The sequence below is a fragment of the Macaca mulatta genome, chromosome 16 (genome assembly GCF_049350105.2).
Source record: "Macaca mulatta isolate MMU2019108-1 chromosome 16, T2T-MMU8v2.0, whole genome shotgun sequence".
Lineage (NCBI taxonomy): Eukaryota > Metazoa > Chordata > Mammalia > Primates > Cercopithecidae > Macaca > Macaca mulatta.
The window spans coordinates 84,650,875-84,676,250 of NC_133421.1; the positions used below are offsets into that span (position 1 = coordinate 84,650,875).

Consider the following 25,376-nt stretch of genomic DNA (forward strand, 5'->3'; position numbering starts at 1 on the left):
GACCTCAGGCGATCTGCCCGCCTTGGCCTCCCAAGGTGCCGGGATTACAGGAGTGAGGCACCGCGCCCAACTGGTGAGCAGCCTGTTCTAGGAGGTGACTAGCCAGCTGTGAAAGAGAGACAATATTCTTGCTTCCAGGAGATCTAGGAGAGACGACAACTTCTAAAATAACATAATTTTAGACATGAGACATAAACTGAATCGGTCGTCGGGGGAAGGACGAAAAAGGGTCGATCTAGCAACTCCCAGACCAAGACACCAGGAGGGTCCCACCCTCGGCTCCGCCTCCAGCTTTGCATACGCCTCCTGATTGGTCGGCGGCGGGCGGCCCCACCCCGCGGAGCCGGGCTCCGCAAGCTGCAGGCGGGCTCCGCCAAGATGCAGCGGCGGCTCCGGGTGTCGCCGGGCGGGCCAGGGGCAGCGCGGACCCGAGCCGGGCAGGGGGCGCCCGCCACGGCACCCGCGCGCTCCTAGCGCCCCAGACCCGCCTGCAGACCCGATCCTCCCTGCCACCGTCCCACCCGCAGTCCCCGCCCCTCCACCCTTTGTGTAGCCGCCACCCGGCGCCCCCGGCTCTGCGCGACCCCGGCCGGGCCGGACCGTGGCAAAGCGCCAGGCCCCGCGTGGGCTCCCGGCGAGCGGCTAATGGCGAGGGGGCGCGGCGCGGGCGCTGTAGCCCGAGTTCCCAACGCTGGAGGCCCGGCCCGCCTCCGCCGCATTGTCCCGGGCCGCGCGTCCCGGCCCTGAGCCGCGCCGCCGCAGCACCCGCCCGCCGCCCGCGGGGCCATGCGGAGAGCCGCCGGGATGGAGGACTTCTCCGCGGAGGAAGAGGAGCCCTGGTACGACCAGCAGGACCTGGAGCAGGGTGAGCGCGGGGGCGACGGGGGCGGGAAGGCGGGGAGCGCCCGGTGATCCCTGTCCGCTTCTCCATTGTTGGGCGCTATCACCCCGGGAGGGGCTGGGCTGGACTCGGCGCGCCTGACTCGGAGGAGCGACGCGTCTGGAGAACCGGGACGTGGAGAGAGGGGGCGCTGCCGGAGAAGACGCGGACCGGACGGGTGGAGACCTGCAAAAGTGGGGGTCGGGGGGCGGTCTTCCTATTTTCCCAGACCACAGGGCATCCGTCATCCAACTCGCCCACCCCGTCCTGGAGGCAGCAACTGCCCAGCCGCCCCTGGTATTGTTACGGGGCCTGAGCGCTGGCTAGGAGTCTTTGGAGGCCGGGAGGTGGCTCCTTCGTCATGTTTTGCTGGGAGGGTGGCGTGTGTATAGAGGGAAGTTATCTCACACCAAATCCAGCAGCACCCGTCCCTGCCAGGATTTATGAGCTCTAAGACTCCCAGAAAGTTTCCCCGACTCGCTTCCTACTCAGGGAGAAGTGGTACCGGGTCTTTGCTGGTGAAGAAGCAGAAAGTCAAGTCTCCCATCTGCCTTCAAGAGTCAGGAGTCGCTTAGCCCTCCCCTGCCCGGTCCCCTTGCAAATGGCTCATGGTTTGGAGGGGGTCAGGTTCGGAAATCCCGGCCAGTGTGCCAGATGAGAGACTGAATAAAGAGGGATACACCTCCGCTGCCCCCAGTTGCCATCTGAGGGCAGAAAGGGCGATTGGAAGGGGGTTAGAAGCTGGTGATGAGGTGGCCGAAGTGACATCACTAGGAGTGGGGGATGGGGCTGTTGGGACAGGAAGCAGGAGGAGGCCTGCTGGAGTGGAGTCAGTTCTACCCTCTCCTCCCCCAAGATGCCTCGTTCTTGGATGGTGAGAGCTGGAAGGGGCGAGGAAACGAGTCCAGGGAGCAGTGACCTTCCCACAGCCTCCAGCAAGCTGGGGGGTGTGGACACAAGTCTGCTGCAGTTTGTGCCATCGTGGCGTGCTGTGGTGTGCCCACACCCTGCTCTCCATCCACAAGGCTCTAGAGGGCTGGTTTTGCCCTGATGTGCAGCAGCTACCCGGATCCTGAAACCCCGACCTACTTCCCCACATGGCCAAGATTGACTGGCAGATGAGGCTCTGTCCTTGTGCTCAGGACAAGGGTTAATCATAGCCTCAGGGGGACCAGGGTGGGACTGGGGATGCTGGACTAGACCCTGCCGTGGTCTGTGCCCTGGACTCTAACCTCAGCCTCCTTGCCTGGAATGAGATACAGCTCCCCTCACACACACACACGCACACACAGGCACACACACACACACACAAACACACACACACACGCACACACAAACACACATATCCACACATTGTGAAAACCCCCTCTCCCATCCTGAACAGCAGATTTTTCCATGAACACCTATTAGGCTCCCTTTAAGTAACAGACACCATCCTGGGAGCTGGGAATAGTCACAGCCCTGACCCTGAGGGTATACCCTGGCAGGTGAAGGAGGCAGGCTTGTAACTAAGTGCAGGTGGCACAGTATATTTTTCTTTTTTATTTTTATTTATTTCTTTATTTTGAGACAGAGTCGCCCTCTGTCACCCAGGTTGGAGTATAATGGTGCGATCTCAGCTCACTGCAACCTCCACCTCCTGGGTTCAAGTGATTCTCCTGCCTCAGCCTCCTGAGTAGCTGGGACCACACCCGGCTAATTTTTGTATTTTTAGCAGAGACAGGGTTTCACCATGTTGGCCAGGCTGGTCTCAAACTCCTGACCTCAAATGATCCACCTGTCTTGGCCTCCCAAAGTGCTGGGATTACAGGCATGAGCCACCGCGCCCGGCTGGTGGCACAGTATTATGGGCAGTGGGGAGGGCTTCCTGGAAGAGCCAGGCTTAGAAAGAAAGATTGGAAACAGTTCTTGAGAAGACAGTTTTCAGGTAGGCCGATGCTAATAGTTGCTGTCTCACTTAATTCCTGCACCCCTAATGAAGGCTTTGGCACTGTTCCTGGCCCAGAGATGGGAAAGGAGCCAGGGTGTAGAGGTGGGAGATGTGCAGAGATGCGCGGCTTCTTGAGAGAGAGAAGTATCTGAGACTCCAGCTGCACTGGGTGGCCATGCTCTGGGCTGCCGGGAGGGATGGGCCCTGCAGGCCTTTGCTTCTCTGGCCCTGCTGGTCTGCAGCTGTCGGCCTGACCCAGCAGCACCAATGGTAGCCAAAGGCCAGGAATCAGGAGGGAAAGCAGAAATGAGACAGCCTCAGAATAAACTGGAGCTTCCTGCCGAAAGTTGGATGTCTGCTTGCTGTGGGCCAGGTGCTGTGCTGAGCCTGAGGACATAGTCTCTGCCCTCAGAGAGTCCACATTACATTAGAGAAGACAGAAATAGGACCAAACGTACAGTGGCATCAGAGTGAGGGGTTCTGCAGCTGTAGACCCAGCGACAGGGACAGCAGAGACTCAGAAAGGTTTATGCCAAGGCCCTTTTGAGCTGGAGGCTCTCCAGGAGAGGGAGGGAAGAAGTCATTCTAGGGGGAAGGGACACTTGTACCAAGTCATGGAGCGACGTGAGAAGGCTGCAAAGTAAGGAATGAGGGGCTGAAGGAAGCACTGGACACGGGTTCTGAGGGGCATTCCCTTGGGCCCCGCCTGCTCTGTGCCCCAGGGGCCAGGCATGGAGAACTGGATGGTGGGACAGAGCAGGGTCTAAAGGCCAGCCATATTGGGTGTCAGAGGCCTGTTGCATCTCCCAACCCACAAATTCTCTTCCACCTAGCTGCTCCCTGCTTGCCTGTGAGTGTCCCAGAAATGGTTTTCTCAGCCAGCCACCTGGTCTCACCTCCCATCTGTTTCCTCCTGCCCCAAGGGCAGGCCCCAATTCCACTTTCTAGAAGCTTGACTGTAGAGATCCTGTTTGACTTTGGTGCTCTGTCCTGGTGGAAGGCAGCCGTGGGACAAGTGAGGTCCTAGATTCTCACTGTGTTCCCTCTGCCTACTGCCATGAACATCTATAAAAATAGAAAAAGCCAGCTGGGCACAGCAGCTCACGCCTGTAATCCCAGCACTTTGGGAGGCCGAGGCAGGCGGATCACCTGAGGTCAGGAGTTCGAGACCAGCCTGACCAACATGGAGAAACCCCGTCTCTACTAAAAATACAATATTAGCCAGGCTTGGTGGCACATGCCTGTAGTCCCAGCTACTCAGGAGGCTGAGGCAGGAGACTCGCTTGAACCCAGGAGGCAGAGGTTGTAGTGAGCTGAGATAGTGCCATTGCACTCCAGCCTGGGCAACAAGAGCAAAACTCTGTCAGAAAGAGAGAGAGAGAGAGAGAGAGAGAGAGAGAGAGAGAGAGAGAAAGGAAGGAGGGAGGGAGGGAGGGAAGAAAGGAAGCAAGGAAGGAAAGGAGGGAGGGAGGGAGGAAGGGAGGAAGGGCCATTGGTTATTAAGCACTGGCACTCCCTCCTTTGGCCCACCTTCCTCCCCCACCTTGGACCAGGCATGGTAGGCCCTGTGAATTCCTCTTTCCAGGCTGAGAGGCGGCTGCTGAGTCACAGATTTGAAGTCCTTGGTACCTGTGCTTTCCCCGCCTGCCTAGCTGACCTTGAGTCCTCAGCCTCAGGAGAGCTCTGACCTGGCAACAGGAGGGAGATCCTGCCTCCACCCCGGTTACCCCAAAGGTGACCTGACCCTGATTCTGTGGACCCAGAGTGGCTGACAGTCATGCCCTGGAGCTGAGAACAGCCCTGCCAGGTAGTACTTGTGTCCACTACCTGGAGCCCACACCCTTACCTTTGTCCTCCCTGAAAATGTCCCGTCCCTTTGCTGCATCTCTGCTGTGGAATTTGGGGTGCCCGAGCCAGTGAGGGACAGTGGGATTTCTAAGTTTCTTTTCAAAGACAGGCTCTGGGCTCCCCAGACATTCCTTCTCAGGCCTCTGGGGCATTGCTTCATGTAAAACCACTAAAGCCTCCTAAAGGAAACCCCAGAAAACCCTGGGGTCCAGGCAGGGGAGGTGACAACCCAGACTTTGTTTTATTTTATTATTATTTTTTTTCTTTTGACCTGCACGGTTCAAACCCATAGCCCAGACTTAGTACCTTCCCCAGCTTGGTCCGGTGTGTCCCATTCATCCAGCTGTGACAGGCTGTTACTCCACTTTGACTTCCTGCCTAGCCAGCTCCCCCATTCTCCCGTTCCCAGGCCTCTCTCCTCTGAGCCGGGAGCCGTCACCAGCCCTCTGCTAGCTGGTGTTCTCTCCCTAGCACTTGGCTCCACTCATTTCCCTGCTCTGCAACTTCTAGACTCTTCCCTGATCCCTCCTGGCGGCTTTGACCAGCTTAGCTTGCACTGTGATCCAGTTTCCCTAAAATGATCTGAGACCTGCCTCTCTGCCCCCAAACAGCTTCTATTGTGTTTCTCTTTCTACCTGTCCCTGAATCACTAGGTGGCCCAAGTCGATTCACTGCCTTCAAAGGGCAACCTTTGATGTCTCTGGTGTGTAGGGTGGTATACCACCCTGGCCTGCCAGCATTAGAAATCTACACACAGCCCAGACGCTCACCTGGAAGAGGGGGGCATGATGTTGCACTGCACTTGGCCTTTCTTCACTCACCTCTGATGCAGTGGCTTTGCATTCTAGTTAAGCTGCAGGGGCTCCATGAAGGCCACTTACATGGAGCATGTCCTCCAACACCCACGGCAGGAGGTAGAATCAGTAGCAATGGCCTCTTTGCAGACCACGTAACAGTTTCCAAGGGGGGAAGCATTTAGGAGGGTAGCTCTCTGATCTCTTTCATGTATATCTGAACTACTGGATACTGTTCAGGATGAGCTACATTTGAGTCCCACTATGGAAAACAGGAAGATAGCATGGCTCTCTCATCACAAACTGAAGATGATTTTGCCCAGCTCCTGAGTCCTGAGTTACTGCCATGCACACAACATAGCATACGGCCGTAGTTCCATCTTTTTGTTGAGACAGAGTCTCGTTCCATCGCCCAGGTTGGAGTTCAGTGGCACAATCTCGGCTCACTGCAACCTCTGCCTCCCGGGTTCAGGCAATTCTCCTGCTTCAGCCTTCCGAGTAGCTGGGATTACAGGTGCGCACCAGCACACCCAGCTAATTAATTTTTCTGTAGCGACAGGGGTCTCACTATGTTGCCCAGTTCAATGATCTTTACATCAAACCTTACAGTTTGTAGATACCTCCAGATTTTTGCCCAACTTACAGTTAATAAATTCATACAGCATATATTCTCATTCCCTTACTAGGTTTATGTTACGTAACTAGTTTTTCTTGGCATCCTCATCAGAAAGTTAATTGCTCAAGGCTAAAGGTTCTCATCTATGATTTACATGATTTGGTTTCTTTGTTGTTGTTGTTGTTGTTGTTTTCAGTGACTGAGGGAGGTGTTTGGGAAAGCTGCCTTTGTTTTTCCAGGCTAAGTTGCTGCAGCCTTGCTCTAGGATAGCAGCTTTGCACTCCTTCTCCAGATGACACAGGGCCCTCCTGTGGCTAAAACCCAGCCCTGGAGGCTCCACTTTGGCCGTTTCAAAACCTCACCTCTGTGCACGGGAGCAGGCTCCAGATTTGTTCCTGGGGGGCAGCTCAGCCTTTATGTCCAGGCTCGGTGGCTGGTCAGGCCCCTCTGCCTCTCACAAGGCAGCGTCAGTTCTGCACCCAGCTTGGCTGAAGGCCCAAGGCTCTGCCCTCAGCTGCCCACCAAGACTCACTGCTTGCCCGGGCTCGTCCCAAAGGAAAACTTCCACCCCAGGTCTAGAGTTCTTTTCAAAGACATGCCTTGTGCTCCCCAGTTATTCCTTCTCAGGCCTCTGTCCATTGCATAGCAAGGGCTCAGCCAAAACAACCGTATCTAGGAAACTTTCTGTCCGGGAGTATAGAGCCCATCTCTCCTCCAGAGACCCTAGAACTATCACTGTGTCTAAAAAGGGAAAGCGGTAGAGAACTGGATCCCTGAACCACATCATATTGGCCCCAGTAGAGTTGTCTTCACGCATCTTGATCTGATTTACATCGTCAGCCTAGATTGAGAGCTGTTTTAAGAAGCAGCCTCATAAAGTGAAACAGACCGGTGCTTTCCTGGACAGTCTTTTGACAGAATGCCTCAAGAAGGCCTACCTTTTGTCCCAGGAATTCTGTTTCTAGGAATTCTGTATCTAGGCCTACCTTTTGTTCCAGATGCCTAGGCCTACCCTTTGTTCAAGGAATTCTGTGTCCTAAGGAATTGGGAGGTGATTTGCACAAAACGTTTTGTACCACAAAGTTAATTAGTTTCATTATTCTTTTTTTTCAGAGATAGGGTCTTGCTTTGTCTCACTGGAATGCAGTGGCGCAATCATACATTACTGTAATCTGAAACTACTGGACTCAAGCAATCCTCCCACATCAACTTCCCTAGTAGCTGCAACCACAGACCCACCACCTAGTAGCTGCACCACCATGCCCAGCTAATTTTTACAATTTTTTTGTAGAGATGGGGTCTCGGGTAGGGCGCAATCCCAACACTTTGGGAGGCTGAAGCGGGCGGATCATGAGGTCAAGAGATTGAGACCATCCTGGACAACATGGTGAAACCCCGTCTCTACTAAAAATACAAAAATTAGCTGGGTGTGGTAACGCGTGCCTGTAGTCCCAGCTACTCGGGAGGCTGAGACAGGAGAATTGCTTGAACTTGGGAGGTGGAGGCTGCAGTGAGCCAAGATCGCACCACTGCACTCCAGCCTGGTGACAGAGAAAGACTCAATCTCAAAAAAAAAGGAGGCCGGGCGCGGTGGCTCAAGCCTGTAATCCCAGCACTTTGGGAGGCCGAGGCGGGCGGATCACAAGGTCAGGAGATCGAGACCACAGTGAAACCCCGTCTCTACTAAAAATACAAAAAATTAGCCGGGCGCGGTGGCGGGCGCCTGTAGTCCTAGCTACTCAGGAGGCTGAGGCAGGAGAATGGCGTAGACCCAGGAGGCGGAGCTTGCAGTGAGCCGAGATCGCTCCACGGCACTCCAGCCTGGGCAACAGCGTGAGACTCCGTCTCAAAAAAAAAAAAAAAAGGAAAAAGAGATGGGGTGTCGCTATGTTTCCCAGGCTAGTCTCTAACTTTGGGCCTCAAGCTATCCTCTCACCTCAGCCTCTCAAAGCACTGGGATTACAGGCATGAACCACTGTGCCCAGTCTACACTTTCTTTTTTTTTTTTTTTTTTCTTTTTGAGAGACAGTGTCTCAGTCTGTCATCCAGGCTGGAGTCCAGCGGCACAATCACAGCTCACCAAATAGCTGGGATTACAGGCATATGCCAAGACACCCCACTAATTTTCTTATTTTTTGTAAAGATAGGGTCTCATTATATTGCCCAGGCTGGTGTTGAACTCCTTTGCTAAAGCAATCCTCCCACCTTGGCCTCCCAAAGTGCTAGGATTATAGGCATGAGCCACCATACCCGGCCTGGCCTATAATTTTTAAATCACCAGTTTGTTATTGTTTGTTTGTTTGGTTTGTTTTTTTGAGACAGGGTCTCTCTCTGTCATCCCGGCTGGAGTGCAGTGACACAATCTCGGCTCACTGCAACCTCTGTCTCCCAGGTTCAAGTGATCCTCCTGCCTCAACTTCCCAAGTAGCTGGGACCACAGGCACACGCCACCACGCCTGGCTAATTTTTGTTTTTAGTAGAGACAGGGTTTTACCATGTTGGCCAGGCTGGTCTCGAACTCCTGACTTCAAGTGATCCACCCACCTCGGCCTCCCAAAGAGCTGGGATTATAGGCATGAGCCACTGCGCCTGGCCTAAATCACCAGTTTTTAACCTTTCTGTACTGTTTGATTTTTTTACACCAATCATGCCTTATGAAAAACATTAAATCTATTTTAAAAAGAAAACAGCCTTGTGAAACTCAGCCTGAGCCTGCTGTAATGACCTCTTTAAGGACCCGCTGTCCCCCCTCTTCTCTGACTCTGGATTAAGCAGCCTAAATCTTTTTTTTTTTAACAGATTTATTGAGATTTAATTAATACACAATACAGTTCACTCATTTAAAGTGTGCAATTCAACGGTTTTTATTATAGTCACAGAGTTATGCAACCATCACCACAATCAATTTTAGAATATTTTTATCACCCTGCCTCTTTTTAAAACAAAAAACAGGCCAGGCACAGTAGCTCACACCTGTAATTCCAGCACTTTGGGAGGCCGAGGTGGGTGGATTGCTTGAGGTCAGGAGTTTGAGACCAGCCTGACCAACGTGGTGAAACCCCATCTCTATTAAAAATACAAAAATTAGCTGGACGTGGTTGTAGGCGCCTGTAATCCCAGCTACTTGGGAGGCTGAGGCAGGAGAATGGCGTGAACCCGGGAGGCGGAGGTTACAGTGAGCCGAGATTGCCCCCACTGCTCTCCAGCCTGGGAGACAAAGCGAGACTCCGTCTCAAAAAAAAAAAAAAAAAAGGAAAGAAACAAAAAATAATAAATATATTTAATATACATATGTGTGTTGTTGGGAAGGTTGTATCCACTCAAAATGTCTAGGTATCATCACACAACTCAGACCCACAAAGAGAACTTAGGGATTTTAGTACCTGCCGTTTGCTTCTAACTCCTCTCTACCCACCCATCCCCCTGAAAACAGACGGATTCCCTCCTGGTTTATCTGATGGGTGCTCATTTCCCTTGGACTGCGGTCGGGGAGGGAAGGTTCCAGTCCTGCAGGGTACAAGCACCAGGGCTGCCACGGGAAGAGGATGGTTCTGCTGCTCAGGGAAAGGAGAAGGTTTGAGAGAGGGGCACATGTCACTAGGGTCAAATGGTACCCAACCAGGAGCCCAATACCTGAATTATCCCCCCAGCATGGACATAAACCAGCTGGGTGACCATGGGCAAGTCACTCTGCTGTCCTGCTCATTAGCCATAAAATCAAGAAGTTGGGCAAAAAAGTTCTGAATCCTCTTCCAGTTTTAATATTCAGCAAGCCCTTCTGCTCTCTCTGCCTCTCAGCAAGCTCCTATTCACCCTTTTCTTTTTCTTTCTTTTTTTTTTTTTTTTTTTTTTGAGACGGAGTCTCGCTCTGCCGCCCAGGCTGGAGTGCAGTGGCCAGATCTCGGCTCACTGCAAGCTCTGCCTCCCGGGTTCACGCCATTCTCCTGCCTCAGCCTCCTGAGTAGCTGGGACTACAGGCGCCCGCCACCTCGCCCGGCTAGTTTTTTGTATTTTTTTAGTAGAGACGGGGTTTCACCATGTCAGCCAGGATGGTCTCGATCTCCTGACCTCGTGATCCGCCCGTCTCGGCCTCCCAAAGTGCTGGGATTACAGGCTTGAGCCACCGCGCCCGGCCTTTTTTTTTTTTTTTTTGAGACGGAGTCTCGCTCTGTCACTCAGGCTGGAGTGCAGTGGCACGATCTCGGCTCACTGCAACCTCTGTCTCCCAGGTTCAAGCGATTCTTCTGCCTCAGCCTCCCAAGTAGCTGGGATTACAGGCTTGTGCCACCACACCCAGCTAATTTTTATATTTTTAGTAGAGATAGGATTTCACCATGTTGGCCTGGCTGGTCTCGAACTCCTGACCTCAAGTGATCCTCCCACCTTGGCCTCCCAAAATGCTGGGATTACAGGCGTGAGCCACCGCACCCAGCCTCCTATCCACCCTTCAAAGTCTGACTCGAAAGCTGCCCGTTTGCCTGAGCCTCCCAGGGAGAGTGAAGCTCTCCCTTGCCCATCACTCCACAGCACCTGGTCCCTATGTCCATCCATGCTCTTATCACTCACTTATTCTTCCCAAAAGACAAATTATGCACTGACTGTGTGCTAGATACTGCCCTAGGCCCTGGGGATATTCATGAGCAAAACATAAAAATCCCTGCCCTGCCAGGTGCGGTGGCTCACGCCTGTAATACTAGCATTTTGAGAGGTCAAGGTAGGAGGGTCGCTTGAGGCCAGGAGTTCGAGACTAGCCTGGGCAATATAACATGACCCTGTCTCTACAAAAAAATTTTTAAAATGTTAAGCCGGGTGTGGTGGCTCACGCCTATAATCCCAGCACTTTGGGAGGCCTGAGGTCAGGAGTTCAAGACCAGTGTGGCCAATGTGGTGAGACCCCATCTCTACTAAAAATACAAAACATTAGCCGGGCGTGGTAGTGGGTGCCTATAATCCTGGCATAAAAAATATTTTAGGCCGGGCGCGGTGGCTCAAGCCTGTAATCCCAGCACTTTGGGAGGCCGAGACGGGCGGATCACGAGTTCAGGAGATCGAGACCCTCCTGGCTAACACGGTGAAACCCCGTCTCTACTAAAATACAAAAAAAATTAGCCGGGCGAGGTGGCGGGCGCCTGTACTCCCAGCTACTCGGGAGGCTGAGGCAGGAGAATGGCGTGAACCCGGGAGGCGGGGCTTGCAGTGAGCTGAGATCCGGCCATTGCACTCCAGCCTGGGCAACAGAGCTAGACTCTGTCTCAAAAAAAAAAAAAAAAAAAAAAAAAAAAAAAATATTTTAGAGGCCGGGCACGGTGGCTCAAGCCTGTAATCCCAGCACTTTGGGAGGCCGAGACGGGCGGATCACGAGGTCAGGAGATCGAGACCATCCTGGCTAACACAGTGAAACCCCGTCTCTACTAAAAAATACAAAAAAAAAAAAACTAGCCGGGCGAGGTGGCGGGCGCCTGTAGTCCCAGCTACTCGGGAGGCTGAGGCAGGAGAATGGCGTAAACCCGGGAGGCGGAGCTTGCAGTGAGCCGAGATCCGGCCACTGCGCTCCAGCCTGGGCGACAGAGCAAGACTCTGTCTCAAAAAAAAAAAAATTTTAGAAAAAAAAAAAAAAAGGGCCAGGCACTGTGGCTCACGCCTGTAATTCCAGCAGTTTGGGAGGCCGAGGAGGGTGGATTATGAGGTCGGGAGGTCGAGACCATCCTGGCTAACACGGTGAAACCCCATCTCTACTAAGAATGCAAAAAATTAGCCAGGCATGGTGGCAGGCGCCTGTAGTCCCAGCTACTTGGGAGGCTGAGGCAGGAGAATGGTTGGCAGGAACCTGGGAGGCGGAGGTTGCAGTGAGCCAAGATCGCACCACTGCGCTCCAGCCTGAGCAAGAAGAGCAAAACTCTGTCTCAAAAAAAAAAAAAAAACTACGCCTGTAGTCCCAGCAACCGGTATTATAGTCCCACGCCTATTCACAGGCGTGATCATATACTCTGTAGCCTTGAGCTCCTGGGCTCAAGGGATCCTATCCCAGGCAGCAGTATTGCACGACCTTTTTTTTTTTTTTTTTTTTTAATAGAGATGGGATCTCACTATGTTGCCCTGGGAGGCTGAGGGAGGAAGATCGCTTGAGCCCAGGAGCTCAAGGCTGCAGCACATATGATCACACCTGTAAATACTCACTGCACCCCAGCCTGGGCCCCATCCCTTAAAAGAAAAAAAAAACTGCCCCATGAGCTCGCAGTTAGTTGGGGGAGCTGAAAAAGATAAAGGAGTAACTTCCTTGGGAAATTAGATGGTGCTAAGTGCTAAGGAGAAAGATGAAGCGGGAGAGAGACTGCAGGGCAGGGAACAGTGTGACTGAACCAAGTGATTGGAGAAAGTGACAGGCATAGACTTGAAGGAGAAGAGTGAGCAAGTCCTGGAAGTGTCAGGAAAGAACATTCCAGGCAGAAGTAACAGTGCAAAGGCTTAGCTCCTGGCTTACATCTCCTCCCAGGCCTGGAGGCTCCTGGTGTCTTGGTTATGTTGGGATCACCTAGAGTAGATGCTCGGAACATGAATGGGCATCCTCTGCCTTTGTTCTCATGCTCACGTTTCTCCTATCCTAGACTTGCACCTAGCTGCAGAGCTGGGGAAGACTCTGCTGGAGAGGAACAAGGAGCTGGAGGGGTCCCTGCAGCAGATGTACTCCACCAATGAGGAACAGGTGCAGGAGATCGAGGTGAGGGCCCTGCATGTGCTTGCCCACACCCCTCAAGGGCCCCTTGGCCTGTGTGTGACTTTATGCAACTTAGAATAAGGTGCCGGCTTATCAGACACAGCCTTAGCCCAATAGCCTGGTATAGTTCACAACTGTGCTATCCTGTACAAGGACAGCACAGCTATCTCAGGCAGCCCTATTGCACCATCAGTTTTGTGGTTTTTTTTAAATAGAGACCAAGTCTCACCATGTTGCCCAAGCTGGTCTCTAACTCCTGAGTTCAAGTGGTCCTCCCACCTCAGCCTCCTAAAATGCTAGGATTACAGGCATGAGCCACCATGCCCAGCCTGAACAACCATTTTTAAGCCCCACTCAGCTGAAGACAAATACATCAAAGCAAACTTGTCCTTAGAAGGGGAGAAGAGGCTAGGCGTGGTGGCTCATGCTTGTAATCCCAGCACTTTGGGAGGCCAAGGTGGGTGAAATACTTGAGCCCAGGCAACGTGGCGAAACCTTGTCTCTACAAAAAATACAAAAATTAACTGGCTATGGTGGCATGCGCCTGTGGTCCCAGCTACTTGAGAGGATGAGGTGAGGATCGCTTGAGCCTGGAGGTTGAGGCTGCAGTGAGCCGTGATTGTGCCACTGCACTCCAGCCTAGGCAACAGAGCAAGACCCTGTCTTAAAAATAAATAAATAAAATAAAAAAGATTTTAGAAGTTAAAAAAAAAAAAAAAAAGAGGCTGGGGTGGTGGCGCACGCCTATAATCCCAGCACTTTGAGAGGCAGAGGCAGGCAGATCACTTGAGGTCAGGAGTTCAAGACCAGCCTGGCCAATATGGTGAAACCCTGTCTCTACTAAAAATACCAAAATTAGCCAGGCATGGTGGCGGGTACCTATAGTTCCAGCTACTCAGGAGGCTGAGGCAGGAGAATCACTTGAACTCAGCAGGCAGAGGTTGCAGTGAGTCGAAATCACGCCACTGCACTTCAGCCTGGGCAATACAGCAAGACTCTGTCTCAAAGAAAAGAAAAGAAAAGAAAAGAAAAGAAAAGAAAAGAAAAAGGACAAAAAAAGAAGTAGGAGGAGGGTCTAGGCAGAGACATTTGCCCCTGCCCAATTCCAAAAGGTTACTCAATGTGCTTCCACCCCCAGTACCTAACCAAGCAGCTGGACACGCTGCGGCATGTGAACGAGCAGCACGCCAAAGTCTACGAGCAGCTGGACCTGACAGCCCGGGACCTGGAGCTGACCAACCACAGGCTGGTACTGGAGAGCAAGGCCGCCCAGCAGAAGATCCATGGGTGAGGGCCCGGGTGAGGGCCGGGGGGCGGGCGAGGGAGAGCCCCAGGGCTGAGTGTACACAGGAGCCCATGGACTGATGGGTGTGACTTGTGCATGTCTCCCTAGGAACCTGGGATGGGAGTGAGCTTGTCCTTGTGGATTTTGTGTGGTTTAACATTCAGGCCGCAACCTTGCTTTAAGCACCAACTATGCGCTAGGCTCTTTTTTATACACTGGGGATGCAATGATGGGGAAACAAAGGCATTGTCCTGCCCTATAAGACCTCACAGCCTGGAAGAGAAGGCAGGCATGTAAATATTTTATGGCAGTGCAGGACAATAAGTGATAGAGGAGTGACAAGGAACTGAGGTGGCACAGAGGAGAAGTCATCAGCTCGCCTGAGAGGTATAAAAGAAGGGCGGGTCCTTGGGCATGCAGAGAATTCCCCACCCTACCTCAGGACCAGACAGCGGCTCAAGGGTACCTGTCTACCTCCTACCCAACGTCCCTCCATCTTCAGGGAGCCAGGGCTGCCATGAGGCAAACTGGCCCCATCCCCTTAAAGTCCCTGTGTGTCCACCGCCCCACCCCCAGGCTGACGGAGACCATTGAGCGCCTCCAGGCCCAGGTGGAGGAGCTGCAGGCCCAGGTGGAGCAACTAAGAGGCCTGGAGCAGCTGCAAGTGCTCCGGGAGAAGCGGGAACGCAGGCGTACCATCCACACCTTCCCCTGCCTCAAGGAGCTATGCACCAGCCCCCGGTAGGTGAGAGTGCTCCTTGGTGTCTCTGGGATTGCCAGCTATGGGAGGAAGGAGAGGCAGCAGACAGCAGGGTGCTGTTGGTGCATCATCCAGGCCATCAGAGAGACTGGGCCTGTTGCTAATGACAGTCATAGCAGCTGGCGTTTACTGAGCCCTGGCTGTGTGCTGCCACTATGCTGATACAATTTTTCTTTTTTTTTTTTTTTTTTTTTTTTTGAGACGGAGTCTTGCTCTGTCGCCCAGGCTGGAGTGCAGTGGCGTGATCTCGGCTCACTGCAAGCTCTGCCTCCCGGGTTCACGCCATTCTCCTGCCTCAGCCTCCAGAGTAGCTGGGACTACAGGCGCCCACCACCACACCCGGCTCATTTTGTGTGTGTGTGTGTGTATTTTTAGTAGAGATGGGGTTTCACCATGTTAGCCAGGATGGTCTCAATCTCCTGACCTCGTGATCCACCCGCCTCAGCCTCCCAAAGTGCTGGGATTACAGGTGTGAGCCACCGTGCCTGGCCTAAGCGGATACAATTCTTTTTTTTTGAGACGGAGTCTCACTCTGTCGCCCAGGCTGGAGTGCAGTGGCCGGATGTCAGCTCACTGCAAGCTCCGCCTCCCAGGTTTACGCCATTCTCCTGCCTCAGCCTCTCGAGTAGCTGGGACCACAGGCGCCCACCTCCTTGCCCGGCTAGTTTTTTGTATTTTTTAGTAGAGACGGGGTTTCACCGGGTCAGCCAGGATGGTCTTGATCTCCTGACCTCGTGATCCGCCCGTCTCGGCCTCCCAAAGTGCTGGGATTACAGGCTTGAGCCACTGCGCCCGGCCAGCTGATATAATTCTTATGGCAACACTGTTGGGGGTGTTTTATGATGCCTACTCTCCAGATGATAAAATTGAAGCACAGAGGTTGTGTGTGTTATCCAAGGTCACCTGTTTAGTAAGAGGTTCAGCCAGGATGCTAACCCAGGAGAGGTAACCCACTGTGCTTTTCAGTTCCCATTAAATCTAAGACCAGACAACCACTTAATAATGGAATAATACATGCTTCATATGTAGTGGGTGTTTCAATAAGGGTCCTGGCAGGAAACAGTCTCTTACACAGAGTAATGGAAAAGTTAAATGAAGAAGAGGTGTGGGCAGGGCGTAGGGAAACCACAGGGACACTATAGTGCCCCAGGGTTGCAGCAGAGTGGAGCTGCCACCAGGCCTAGGCCTCAAAGAGCAAGGGGGAAGGGAGGTTACCGGCACCTAGAATGTATGGAGAAGGCTGCCTGGTCACCATTAACCATGGAGAGCCCAAGGAAGACACACTCCACGGCCTCTGCTCCCCCCTCGGATCTCTAGCCAGTGCCTGCCATGTGCCAAGCTCAGGGGAGAACCAAGCGACCTGGCAGAGGCGGTCCGTGGTGGTCAGCCTCCAGGGGCAGAGAGCAGGGGGAGAAGGGTGGAGGAGGGTGGAGAGCCAACCGAGAGGGGCAAACAATTTCAGCCCAGAGAACAAGAGAGATGTAAGGGCTGGGCTTCTCAGCCTTGGCCGTGACCGTGACCACTGCCCTCTCCTCCGCCCCCACCCCGCTCGGGCTTCCACTCCCCGCCAGGTGCAAGGATGCTTTCCGCCTACACAGTTCCTCCCTGGAGCTGGGCCCGCGGCCCCTGGAGCAGGAGAACGAGCGGCTGCAGTCCCTGGTGGGGGTGCTGCGCTCCCAGGTGAGCCAGGAGCGGCAGCGCAAGGAGCGGGCAGAGCGCGAGTACACCGCGGTGCTGCAGGAGTACTCTGAGCTGGAGCGCCAGCTATGCGAGATGGAGGCCTGTCGCCTGCGCGTGCAAGAGCTGGAGGCAGAGCTGCTGGAGCTGCAGCAGATGAAGCAGGCCAAGACCTACCTACTGGGCCCGGACGACCACCTGGCCGAGGCCCTGCTTGCACCCCTCACGCAGGCCCCTGAGGCTGACGATCCCCAGCCCGGCCGCGGCGACGACTCAGGCGCCCAGGACGGTGTCTCCTCACCTGCCGCCTCCCCAGGCCATGTGGTGCGCAAGAGCTGCAGCGACACTGCGCTTAACGCCATCGTGGCCAAAGACCCAGCCAGCCGGCACGCGGGCAACCTCACACTGCACGCCAACAGTGTGCGCAAGCGGGGCATGTCCATTCTGCGGGAGGTGGACGAGCAGTACCACGCGCTGCTTGAGAAGTACGAGGAGCTGCTTAGCAAGTGCCGGCAGCACGGGGCCGGGGTGCGGCACACCGGTGTGCAGACCTCGCGCCCCATCTCCCGGGACAGCTCGTGGAGGGACTTGCGCGGGGGTGAGGAGGGCCAGGGGGAGGCCAAGGCAGGTGAGAAGAGCCTAAGCCAGCACGTGGAGGCTGTCGACAAGCGGCTGGAGCAGAGCCAGCCCGAGTACAAGGCGCTCTTTAAGGAGATCTTCTCCAGGATCCAGAAGACCAAGGCTGACATCAACGCCACCAAAGTCAAGACGCACAGCAGCAAGTGACCCTCGCCCGGCCTGCAGCCTCCCCCAGGGTGGAGGCCGTGGGGTCCCTCAGGCCTGGGCGGTGCAGCTTCCAGAGAGCCAGCGCCCTTTAGCGGCCTGCCACCACAGCACGCGACCTCCTGATCCGGAAGCACGCAGCATGTTCCCTGCTGAGCCGAGGCAGCCCACGTGTTCTGCCTCCCAGGAGCCCTTGGCCACCTCGCGGCCAGCCCAAAGGCGCAGCTCAGAGTTCAAAGCCAAATGTCCCCACTACCCCAGGGATCCCCCAGCTCCCCCAGCCCCAGGCTTCCTGACCCTGCACCTCACCCTCAGACTGGTGGCCAGGCTTCTGAAGAAGCCATTCTGGATCAGTTGGCTGTTTTTTGGTTAAGTTTGTTTTTTTTCTAAGAGATTTGCAATGCAAGGTCTCCTTGACCCCTTGCCACAACTGGAAACACTTGAAAGGGGACCCCAGGGCCAGCTGTTTCAGGGGTTTCCTGGACCACCCACTGCTTCTCCCCAGCCCTGATGTGCTGACATTCCCTTAGTGCCAGCTGTCCCACCCCCAAGGTCCTGACCAGGTCAGAGATGTCCCCTGCCATGCAGAGCAGGAAGCCTCAGCTGGGCCTGGAGTGTCCCTGCTCCAGCCCGGCCAAGGACAGGTTTCTCCCTGGATACTCTTGGCCCACCGCAGATCTGTAGCCAGTCAGAGGAGGAGAAGGAGCCCCTCAGCAGACTGATGCAGTTTCGCTCAGAGCCGGCCTCCTTGGCTTCCAACCTCGGAAATGCCTGCTGGGCCTTAAGCTTTCCAGGGGCCGGGGCAGTGGGGAGCCCTCATCCCTTCACACCGCCTCCAACTAATCAAGCTTGGCCTCTGACTCCCCTCTCTGTGCTTGCCCCCATCTCAGGGACCATGATGTCTCAGTCACTCCACCCTCCTCACAGGCCAACCCTGGCACAGGTCATGTCTGCAGTCCCCAGAATGTTCTGGACATGCACCACCAGCCAGTGGTCCCTGTGTCCACCCCTGCCTGCCCTTCACTGGGGACTGGGGTTTTCACCCCATGCTGCATCCTGTTGAATTGGGATGGGGCTGAGGAACATGCTCCCTCCCTCCCTCCCTCCCATAAAATGCCTGCTCTTAACTTCCCACCTTTGTGGGGGGCTTTTGAGGACCCAGCTGGATCAGGGGTTTTGCTTCAAGATGTCAGAAAGTCAAGGTTCAGCTAAGAGACACCCAGGTCCCCAGCTTGCCCTGAGCAGCTTCTGGTTCCTTCTGCCACCCTTTCTGAGACCCTAGAAACTAGAGGAGCCATACAGTCAGTGGAAGGCGGGGGCCCTGGCCTCTGTACCGGGAGCCCAGTGGGAACCTTCATGCCTTATTTATTTCTAATGGGTAAAGGGGTTTTCTTACCAAGCATCCCTGACCTCCTGGAGACACCACCTGCTTTCTGGGCGGCACTGTGATGGGAGCTGGTGGCGACTGTGTCCTTCTGTACATGCAACTGGGAAACTTGTCCTTTGAGGCTAGGCAGCTCCCTGCCCTACGTGTGTCTCTGTTATCTGGGCAAAAGGAGTGTGGAAGGGTGGGGGGAAGAGCTCCAGCCTGTTTGCTCCCCAGCTCTGTAGTGGCAGACCAGCGTCACCTTTGAAGTATACGTGAGAGAAATATATTTACAAATGCTTTATTCTCTTCTTTAATAAAAAATGCACCAGTATTCTAAAAGCAGAAATGGCCCATCACCGTGCATCTCACACACCTGCCTCGCATCACGCCCAGCCGTGGGAGAGGGTAGCATCCTGGGTCCCACTTCCCTGAGACTGAACAGCTCCAAATAGCAGCCTCTGGCAGAAGTTTCTATATTTATTGAGGGCCAGCTAGGGATACATGGTGAACAAGCCAGCAGGGCCCCTCTTCCCTTGGAGTTTACATTCTTGTGTGGGGAGATCCACCCAAAATAATTAAACAAAAGATGTAGCATGATGGAAAAATCAGGGCAGGAGGGTAGTGCTACCTCTCGGCTAGAGCACCTGGGTTCAACAGGGTGAACCAAGTTTAAAAAAAAAAAAGAAAGAAAAATCGACCTGGCACAGTGGCTCATGCCTGTAATCCCCGCCCTTTGGGAGGCCACAGTGGATCACTCGAGCCCAGAAGTTTGAGACCAGCCTGGGCAACATAGCAAGACCCCCTCCCTCTACAAAACATTTTTTGAAAATTAGCAGAGCAAGGTGGTGTGTATTTGTAGTCCCAGCTACTCAGGAGGCTGAGGTGGGAGGATCACAAGCCTGGGAAGTCAAAGCTGAAGTAACCTATGATCGCACCACTGCACTCCAACCTGGGCAACAGAGCGAGACCCTGTCTCAAAAAAAAAATCATATCTAGATATATAAATACAGCACATGAAGAGATACACAGTGTTACTAAAATTCCTGGGGGAGCAATTGGGAGAAAGTGTCTAAACAGGCTCTTTGAGGTGGGAATGCGGAGCAATCATGGAAAAAAAAGATTGAGAAATGCTAAGCGAGGGTGGTCGGGGCACCTCTGGAGAGGTGATGATGAAGCTGAAACCAGAAGGCTGGGGAGGAACCAATGGGAAGACCAGTGGAGGCCCAAGGAGCAGGGGGGCAGTGGGGGGCGGGGCCAGGACAGAGGGTGGAGGCCAGGCTCCCAAAGCGCCCAAAGGTTCAGGGGAGCTCGGGCCTCCTAAGTGCAATGAGAGGCCATGGCAGTGAGTCCAGGGCCAGACTGATACCCTGAAGGACCATGAGGGGTGGGGAAGCTGACCTGCCTTTGGTGAGCCACCCATTGATGACACAGAACAGTCACAGGAATGACAAGAAGGCCATCTCCTGGTGTTTTTCAAGCTGATAAACCCCACATCTCTCTTCCATATACATGAAAAACCTCACCACTCCCATTCTTCCTCAGACATCCATCTCCTCCCCATGTTATAGAAAGAACGGTACACAGAGGGGCTCATCTTCTGGAGGAGTCCCCGTCACCAAGATTCCGCCAGCCTCCCTCTTGTTCTGGAAGTGCCATCAATCCATTGGGTTTTCTGTTCTCCTCAATGCAAAATGATAGGCCGGGTGCGGTGGCTCACGCCTGTAATCCCAGCACTTTGGGAGGCTGAGGCGGGCAGATCATGTGACATCAAGAGTTTGAGACCAGCCTGGCCAACATGGTAAAACCCTGTCTCTACTAAAAATACAAAAATTCTAGCTATTTAGGAGGCTGAGGTGGGAGGATCACTTGAACCGGGAAGTAGAGGTTGCAGTCAGCCGAGATCGCACCACTGCACTCCAGCCTGGGAGACAGAGCGAGACTCCATCTCAAAAAAAAAAAAAAAAAAGCGAAATGATAGCACTTTTTCAGACTTCCCATGCTCCACCCAACCCTCTCCGGATTTAGTAATGTCCATCCTGAACTTAAGAATTGCTGTCCAAGAAAAAACTAGCCGGGTGCGGTGGTGGGCGCCTGTAGTCCCAGCTACTCGGGAGGCTGAGGCAGGAGAATAGCGTGAACCCGGGAGGCGGAGCTTGCAGTGAACCGAGTTCGCACGACTGCACTCCAGCCTGAGCGACAGAGCGAGACTCCGTCTCAAAAAAAAAAAAAGACAGAAAAAAAAAGAATTGCTGTCCAAGCTCAGATATTGGAAGCCTAGAAACAGGACTGTGGATCCTGATCAAAGGGGGCACCTCTAGGGTATCCTCCTTCACTTCACACTGCCAACCCCACCCACCCCTTCTCGCACCAGCAGCCTGGATGGACCTTTCCAATGGGTGACTTCCAAAATCAGAGAGGAAAATGCTCCTGAATCTTTGAGGGGTTTCTTGCTAGCTTCTTCACTCTCCTGTCTCCAGACAAAAAAGGCAGCTCTGTGGACCCCAATTCCACCAGCCCACATGACCTGAGTCTGTGGAACAGCTTCCAAAGTCTTCCCAGGGAAGTAGACTCGGGCCAGCTGGAGCTGGGGAGAAATGCAGGCTTCACCCAAAATTCCTTCCCCAATGTCCTGATGGGGAACAACTTCCCTTGAACTCAGGAGGGGAGGTGAGTGTGGTGTGGGGCCGGGCACAGTGGCTCACGCCTGTAATCCCAGCACTTTGGGAGGCCAAGGCAGGAGGATCACTTGAGCCCAGGAGTTGGAAACCAGCCTGGCCAACATGGCGAAACCCCATCTCTACTAAAAACACAAAAATTAGCCAGGCATGGTGGTGCACACCTGTAATCCCAGCTACTCTGGAGGCTGAGGTACAAGAATTGCTAGAACCCAGGAGGTGGAGGTTACAGTGAGCCTAGACCACACCACTGCACTCCAGCCTGGTGATAGAACGAAATTCAGTCTCAAGAAAAAAAAAGTGCGATGTGGCGAGCCCGAGCCCAGGGCTGGGCCCCAAACTGCTGTGCTTAGTACATCAACTGAACAGCATGGGGGTTTCACAAGGGCAGCGTGCAAGTGGCTGTGGGGTTTTCCCATCCTGTTGTCACCTGTCATCACCAGGATGGGGAGCAGGTGGTGATGACCACATGGAGCAGTCACACCTGAAAGATGAAGGAAGCTGTGGCATGTATCCAGCCACCCTTCTCTCCCTTTTTTTTTTTTTTTTTTTTTTTTGCAGACAGGGTCTTGCTTTGTTGCCCAGGTTGGAGTGCAGTGGCACAACTGTAGCTTACTCGGCCTCGGCCTCCAACTCCTGGGCTGAAGTGATCCTCTCCCTTCAGCCTCTCCAGTAGCTGGGACTATGCTGGCTTTTTTTTTTTTTTTTAAATTTTTTGTAGAGACCAGGTCTTGCTATTTGTCCAGGCTGGTCTTGAACTCCTGGGCTCAAATGATCCTCCCACATTGGCCTCCCAAAGTGCTGGGATTACAGGAGTAAGCCACCATGCCTGGCCTCCCTCAGCTTTCTAAACTTCCCTCTGGATGCATTTCTTTCCCTTCTTCCCTCCTGATCACCATTTTGTCCTTGCTCTGTGGGCAGATACTCCCTGCTGCCTCCCCAGGGGCTCCTCCCCGCAACTGCCCCCCTGACCCTGCCCCATTCTCTCCTCCCCTTCTCCTCTCCCAGGGCCAAACCCCCTGCCCCACTTGGGGAGGGGAGCTAGCCAAACAGACCTGCCTCTGCCCTCCCTGGGGATCCTGAACTGAGAGCTGGGGGGTGGCCTCAGTTTTAGGGGACCAGACAGATAAGGGCTAGCAATGAAGGAAGTACCTTCCAGGGAGAGGGGGCAGCTCTGTGCTGCCCATCCCCTCAGGGAAGAAGGAAAGAGGGTTGGAATAGAGCTCGTCAGACTGGATTTCCCACTCCAGGGCTACAGAGGAAAAATGACAACAGTAGTCAGGTGTCTCAAAGAAAAGGTTCCCTTAGGAATCTGCATGCGCGTTGCATCTCTTAGTAGCAGCTAATTTTGTTGCCTGCTGACTTCATGCCAAGCACTGTGTTAAGTGTTTTATATGTGTTTACTATCCTTAGGAACTTTATGAGATGACTATAAAATCTCCATTTTACTGATGAGGATACAAAAACTTAGAGGTCAGGTTAGTAATTCAAGGTTACATAGAAATATTCAAAGTTAGCTGGGCATACTGGCTCATGATGATTATCCCACCACTTTGGGAGGCCAAGGTAAGTGGATTGCTTGAGCCCAGGAGTTCAAGACCAGCCTGGGCTGGTAGAGACAAGAAACCTTGTCTCTACAAAAAATACACAAATTAGCCAGCACATGCCAGTAATCCCAGCTACTTGGGAGGCTGAAGTGGGAGGATAGCTTGAGCTAGGGAGGCCAAGGTTGCAGTGAGCCATGATCATACCAGCACTCCAGCCCGAATGACAGAGTGAGACCTTGTCTCAAAAAATAATAATAATACAATTTTAAAATAAACTCATAGTCACGGGTACCAGCAGTTAGGACATGGACACATTGTCTATTTTTTTAATTAAAAAAAAATATTCAAACTTAGTCCTGACCAATCCACCATGCCTCATTGCACATTTCCTATCTACACATAATGATGAGTTTTGTTTTGGCTTTTGTTTTTTGGGGATTTTTTTTTTTTTTTTTTTTTTTTGACACAGAGTCCTGCTCTGTCGCCCAGGCTGGAGTGCAGTGGTGCGATCTCAGCTCTACAACCTCCGCCTCCCGGGTTCAAGCGATTCTCCAGCCTCAGTCTCCCAAGTAGCTGGGATTACAGGTGTGTGCCACCACGCCCAGCTAATTTTTGCATTTTTTTAGTAGAAACGAGGTTTTGCCATGTTACCCAGGCTGGTCTTCAACCCCTGACCACAGGTGATCCACCCACTCTGGCCTCTCAGAGTGCTGAGATTACAGGTGAGAGCCACCGCACCTGGTCAATGATGAGTTTTAAGAGGCCATCTGGCCGGGCATGGTGGCTCACGCCTGTAATCCCAGCACTTTGGGAGGCCAAGTCAGGCGGATCACGAGGTCAGGAGTTTGAGACCAGCCTGGCCAGTGTCTACTAAAAATTCAATTAGTCGGGCATAGTGGTGCGCGCCTGTAGTCCCAGCTACTTGGGAGGCTGAAGCAGGAGAATTGCTTGAACCCAGGAGGTAGAGGTTGCAGTGAGCTGAGATAGGCGCCACGGCACTCCAGCCTCGGCAACAGAGCGAGACTCAATCTCAAAAAAAAACAAAAAAAAAACAAAAATTGGCCATCTGACCCAGGGCAGTACAGAGAAGAAGAAAGGGGAATTCTGTGGACCCCCTACATAGGAATAGTACCGCAACTCATAGGCCCTATAGAAGGGCTGGTGTCTGCAAGTTCCTCAGCTGCCAGGAATGACCTCTTTCCTCTTCCCCCATGAATGTCCCCTCCCTGAAGCACCATCTCAGCCTATAGAGAACCAAGGAGGAGAAAGGGAAGACTGGCCTCAGCCTTTAGGGCCCATCTTTTTGGGAGAACAGGTGGCCCCTTTCTGGCCTTTTTCTCCCAGGGCCTCCATTCTGGATAGTTCACAGCGGCAGCAGGTAAGAGGAGCTCACCAGCTGCTCCTCTCTCCACCCCAGGGCAGCTTGTCTCATTCTCTCCTCTACCCACCTCCTCTCCCAGAATCCAGGCCACCAGATGGCCCGAGCAGGCTGTGTTTATTTGGGGCCATGGAAACCTGCAGCTTCCTTTTCCTGTTGCCTTGGGTCAGGTGCAGAGCTGGAGCCCAGCCTCAGAGCAATGATGTCATGGAAAGGTTCTGACTTTATTACTTATAACCCCTTAGCCCCGGAACTGAGTGAATGCCTGGTTTTGCTCCCCTGAGCAGCTTATTCCAGTTGCCATGGAGATGCCTCTATTCCCTTTGAGGTCTTGGGACTAAGTCAGACAGGGCAGAGACTCCTCCCAACCTAGAGCCCGAGATATGTCAATTGTCACCCCTTCCTATCTGAGCTTATAAAGTCAGTGCTTGGAAAGTGGTTTATTCCTTCTTAAAGATTTGCTGTAGCAATGATGCTGAGATGGTAAAAGCTTGGTTTGATAACAATCTCCTGTTTAAATCAGCCAGCATCCCCGGGGGCACATTTTTCTAGAGAATTATGCTTGTTTCTAAAAATAGAACTCTACATTAAGAAACAATCGCTAGCATTACTAATAATTATGAACATTTATTTAGCCTTGTTTCCATTTACCACATTGCCTCTCAACAAAATAACTTAACTAAGGTTTAGCTGTTTTCAAACACTGCTTGCTCGACTTTGAACCTTTTTCAGAATTGGAACTTGTGTGTAGTTCAGCCCTTAACGGCGCTATGAAAGGGTTCCAGTTAGCCGGCAGTTCTCTGAATTCTCTCCCTACTTCCCCAGGGGCCCCCTCTCTCCTGGCTGGAAGAAAGCACCATCTTGCTCCATAAAGCTGAAGGGCGGGGGATGACGTTCCACGTTTTGCGAACCTTTCTTTGGTGACCTGCCTCCTCCTCCCATCTGGTATTTGTCCTGCAGAGCTGCTGGGTACAAGCCATTACACACACGTGCTCAGCGGGGAATTTGCGCATAGGCTGCCTTGTAAAAAGAGGCTGGCGTTCCTAAAACTCAGGTCTACCAGAACCCAGCTTTCAAAAATACATTCCTACAAAATTCATTTTATCAGTACTCATGAGG

The 25,376-nt window shown here is 53.2% G+C and overlaps 1 protein-coding gene across 4 annotated transcripts; it reads left to right on the top strand.

Annotated features, from left to right (window-relative positions):
- Window positions 1–375: 375 nt before the first annotated feature.
- CDR2L (cerebellar degeneration related protein 2 like) lies at window positions 376–19,003 on the top strand. 4 transcript variants are annotated; one of them, XM_077968686.1, is made up of 6 exons: window positions 376–2,338; window positions 3,984–4,617; window positions 12,674–12,786; window positions 13,922–14,070; window positions 14,645–14,809; window positions 16,400–19,003. In XM_077968686.1, the coding sequence occupies exons 3-6, from the start codon at window positions 12,748–12,750 to the stop codon at window positions 17,289–17,291; spliced, it is 1,245 nt and encodes a 414-aa protein (XP_077824812.1). In that variant the 5' UTR covers window positions 376–2,338; window positions 3,984–4,617; window positions 12,674–12,747; the 3' UTR covers window positions 17,292–19,003.
- The last annotated feature ends 6,373 nt before the right edge of the window (window positions 19,004–25,376 follow it).

Coding starts and splice junctions, on each gene's coding strand:
- CDR2L (XM_077968684.1), top strand. CDS start 787: ATGCGGAGAGCCGCCGGGATGGAGGACTTCTCCGCGGAGGAAGAGGAG. Junction 12,837..13,866: donor CCTCAAGGGCCCCTTGGCCT/GTGTGTGACTTT, acceptor GGGTCTAGGCAG/AGACATTTGCCCCTGCCCAA. Junction 14,071..14,644: donor GCCCAGCAGAAGATCCATGG/GTGAGGGCCCGG, acceptor CCCCACCCCCAG/GCTGACGGAGACCATTGAGC.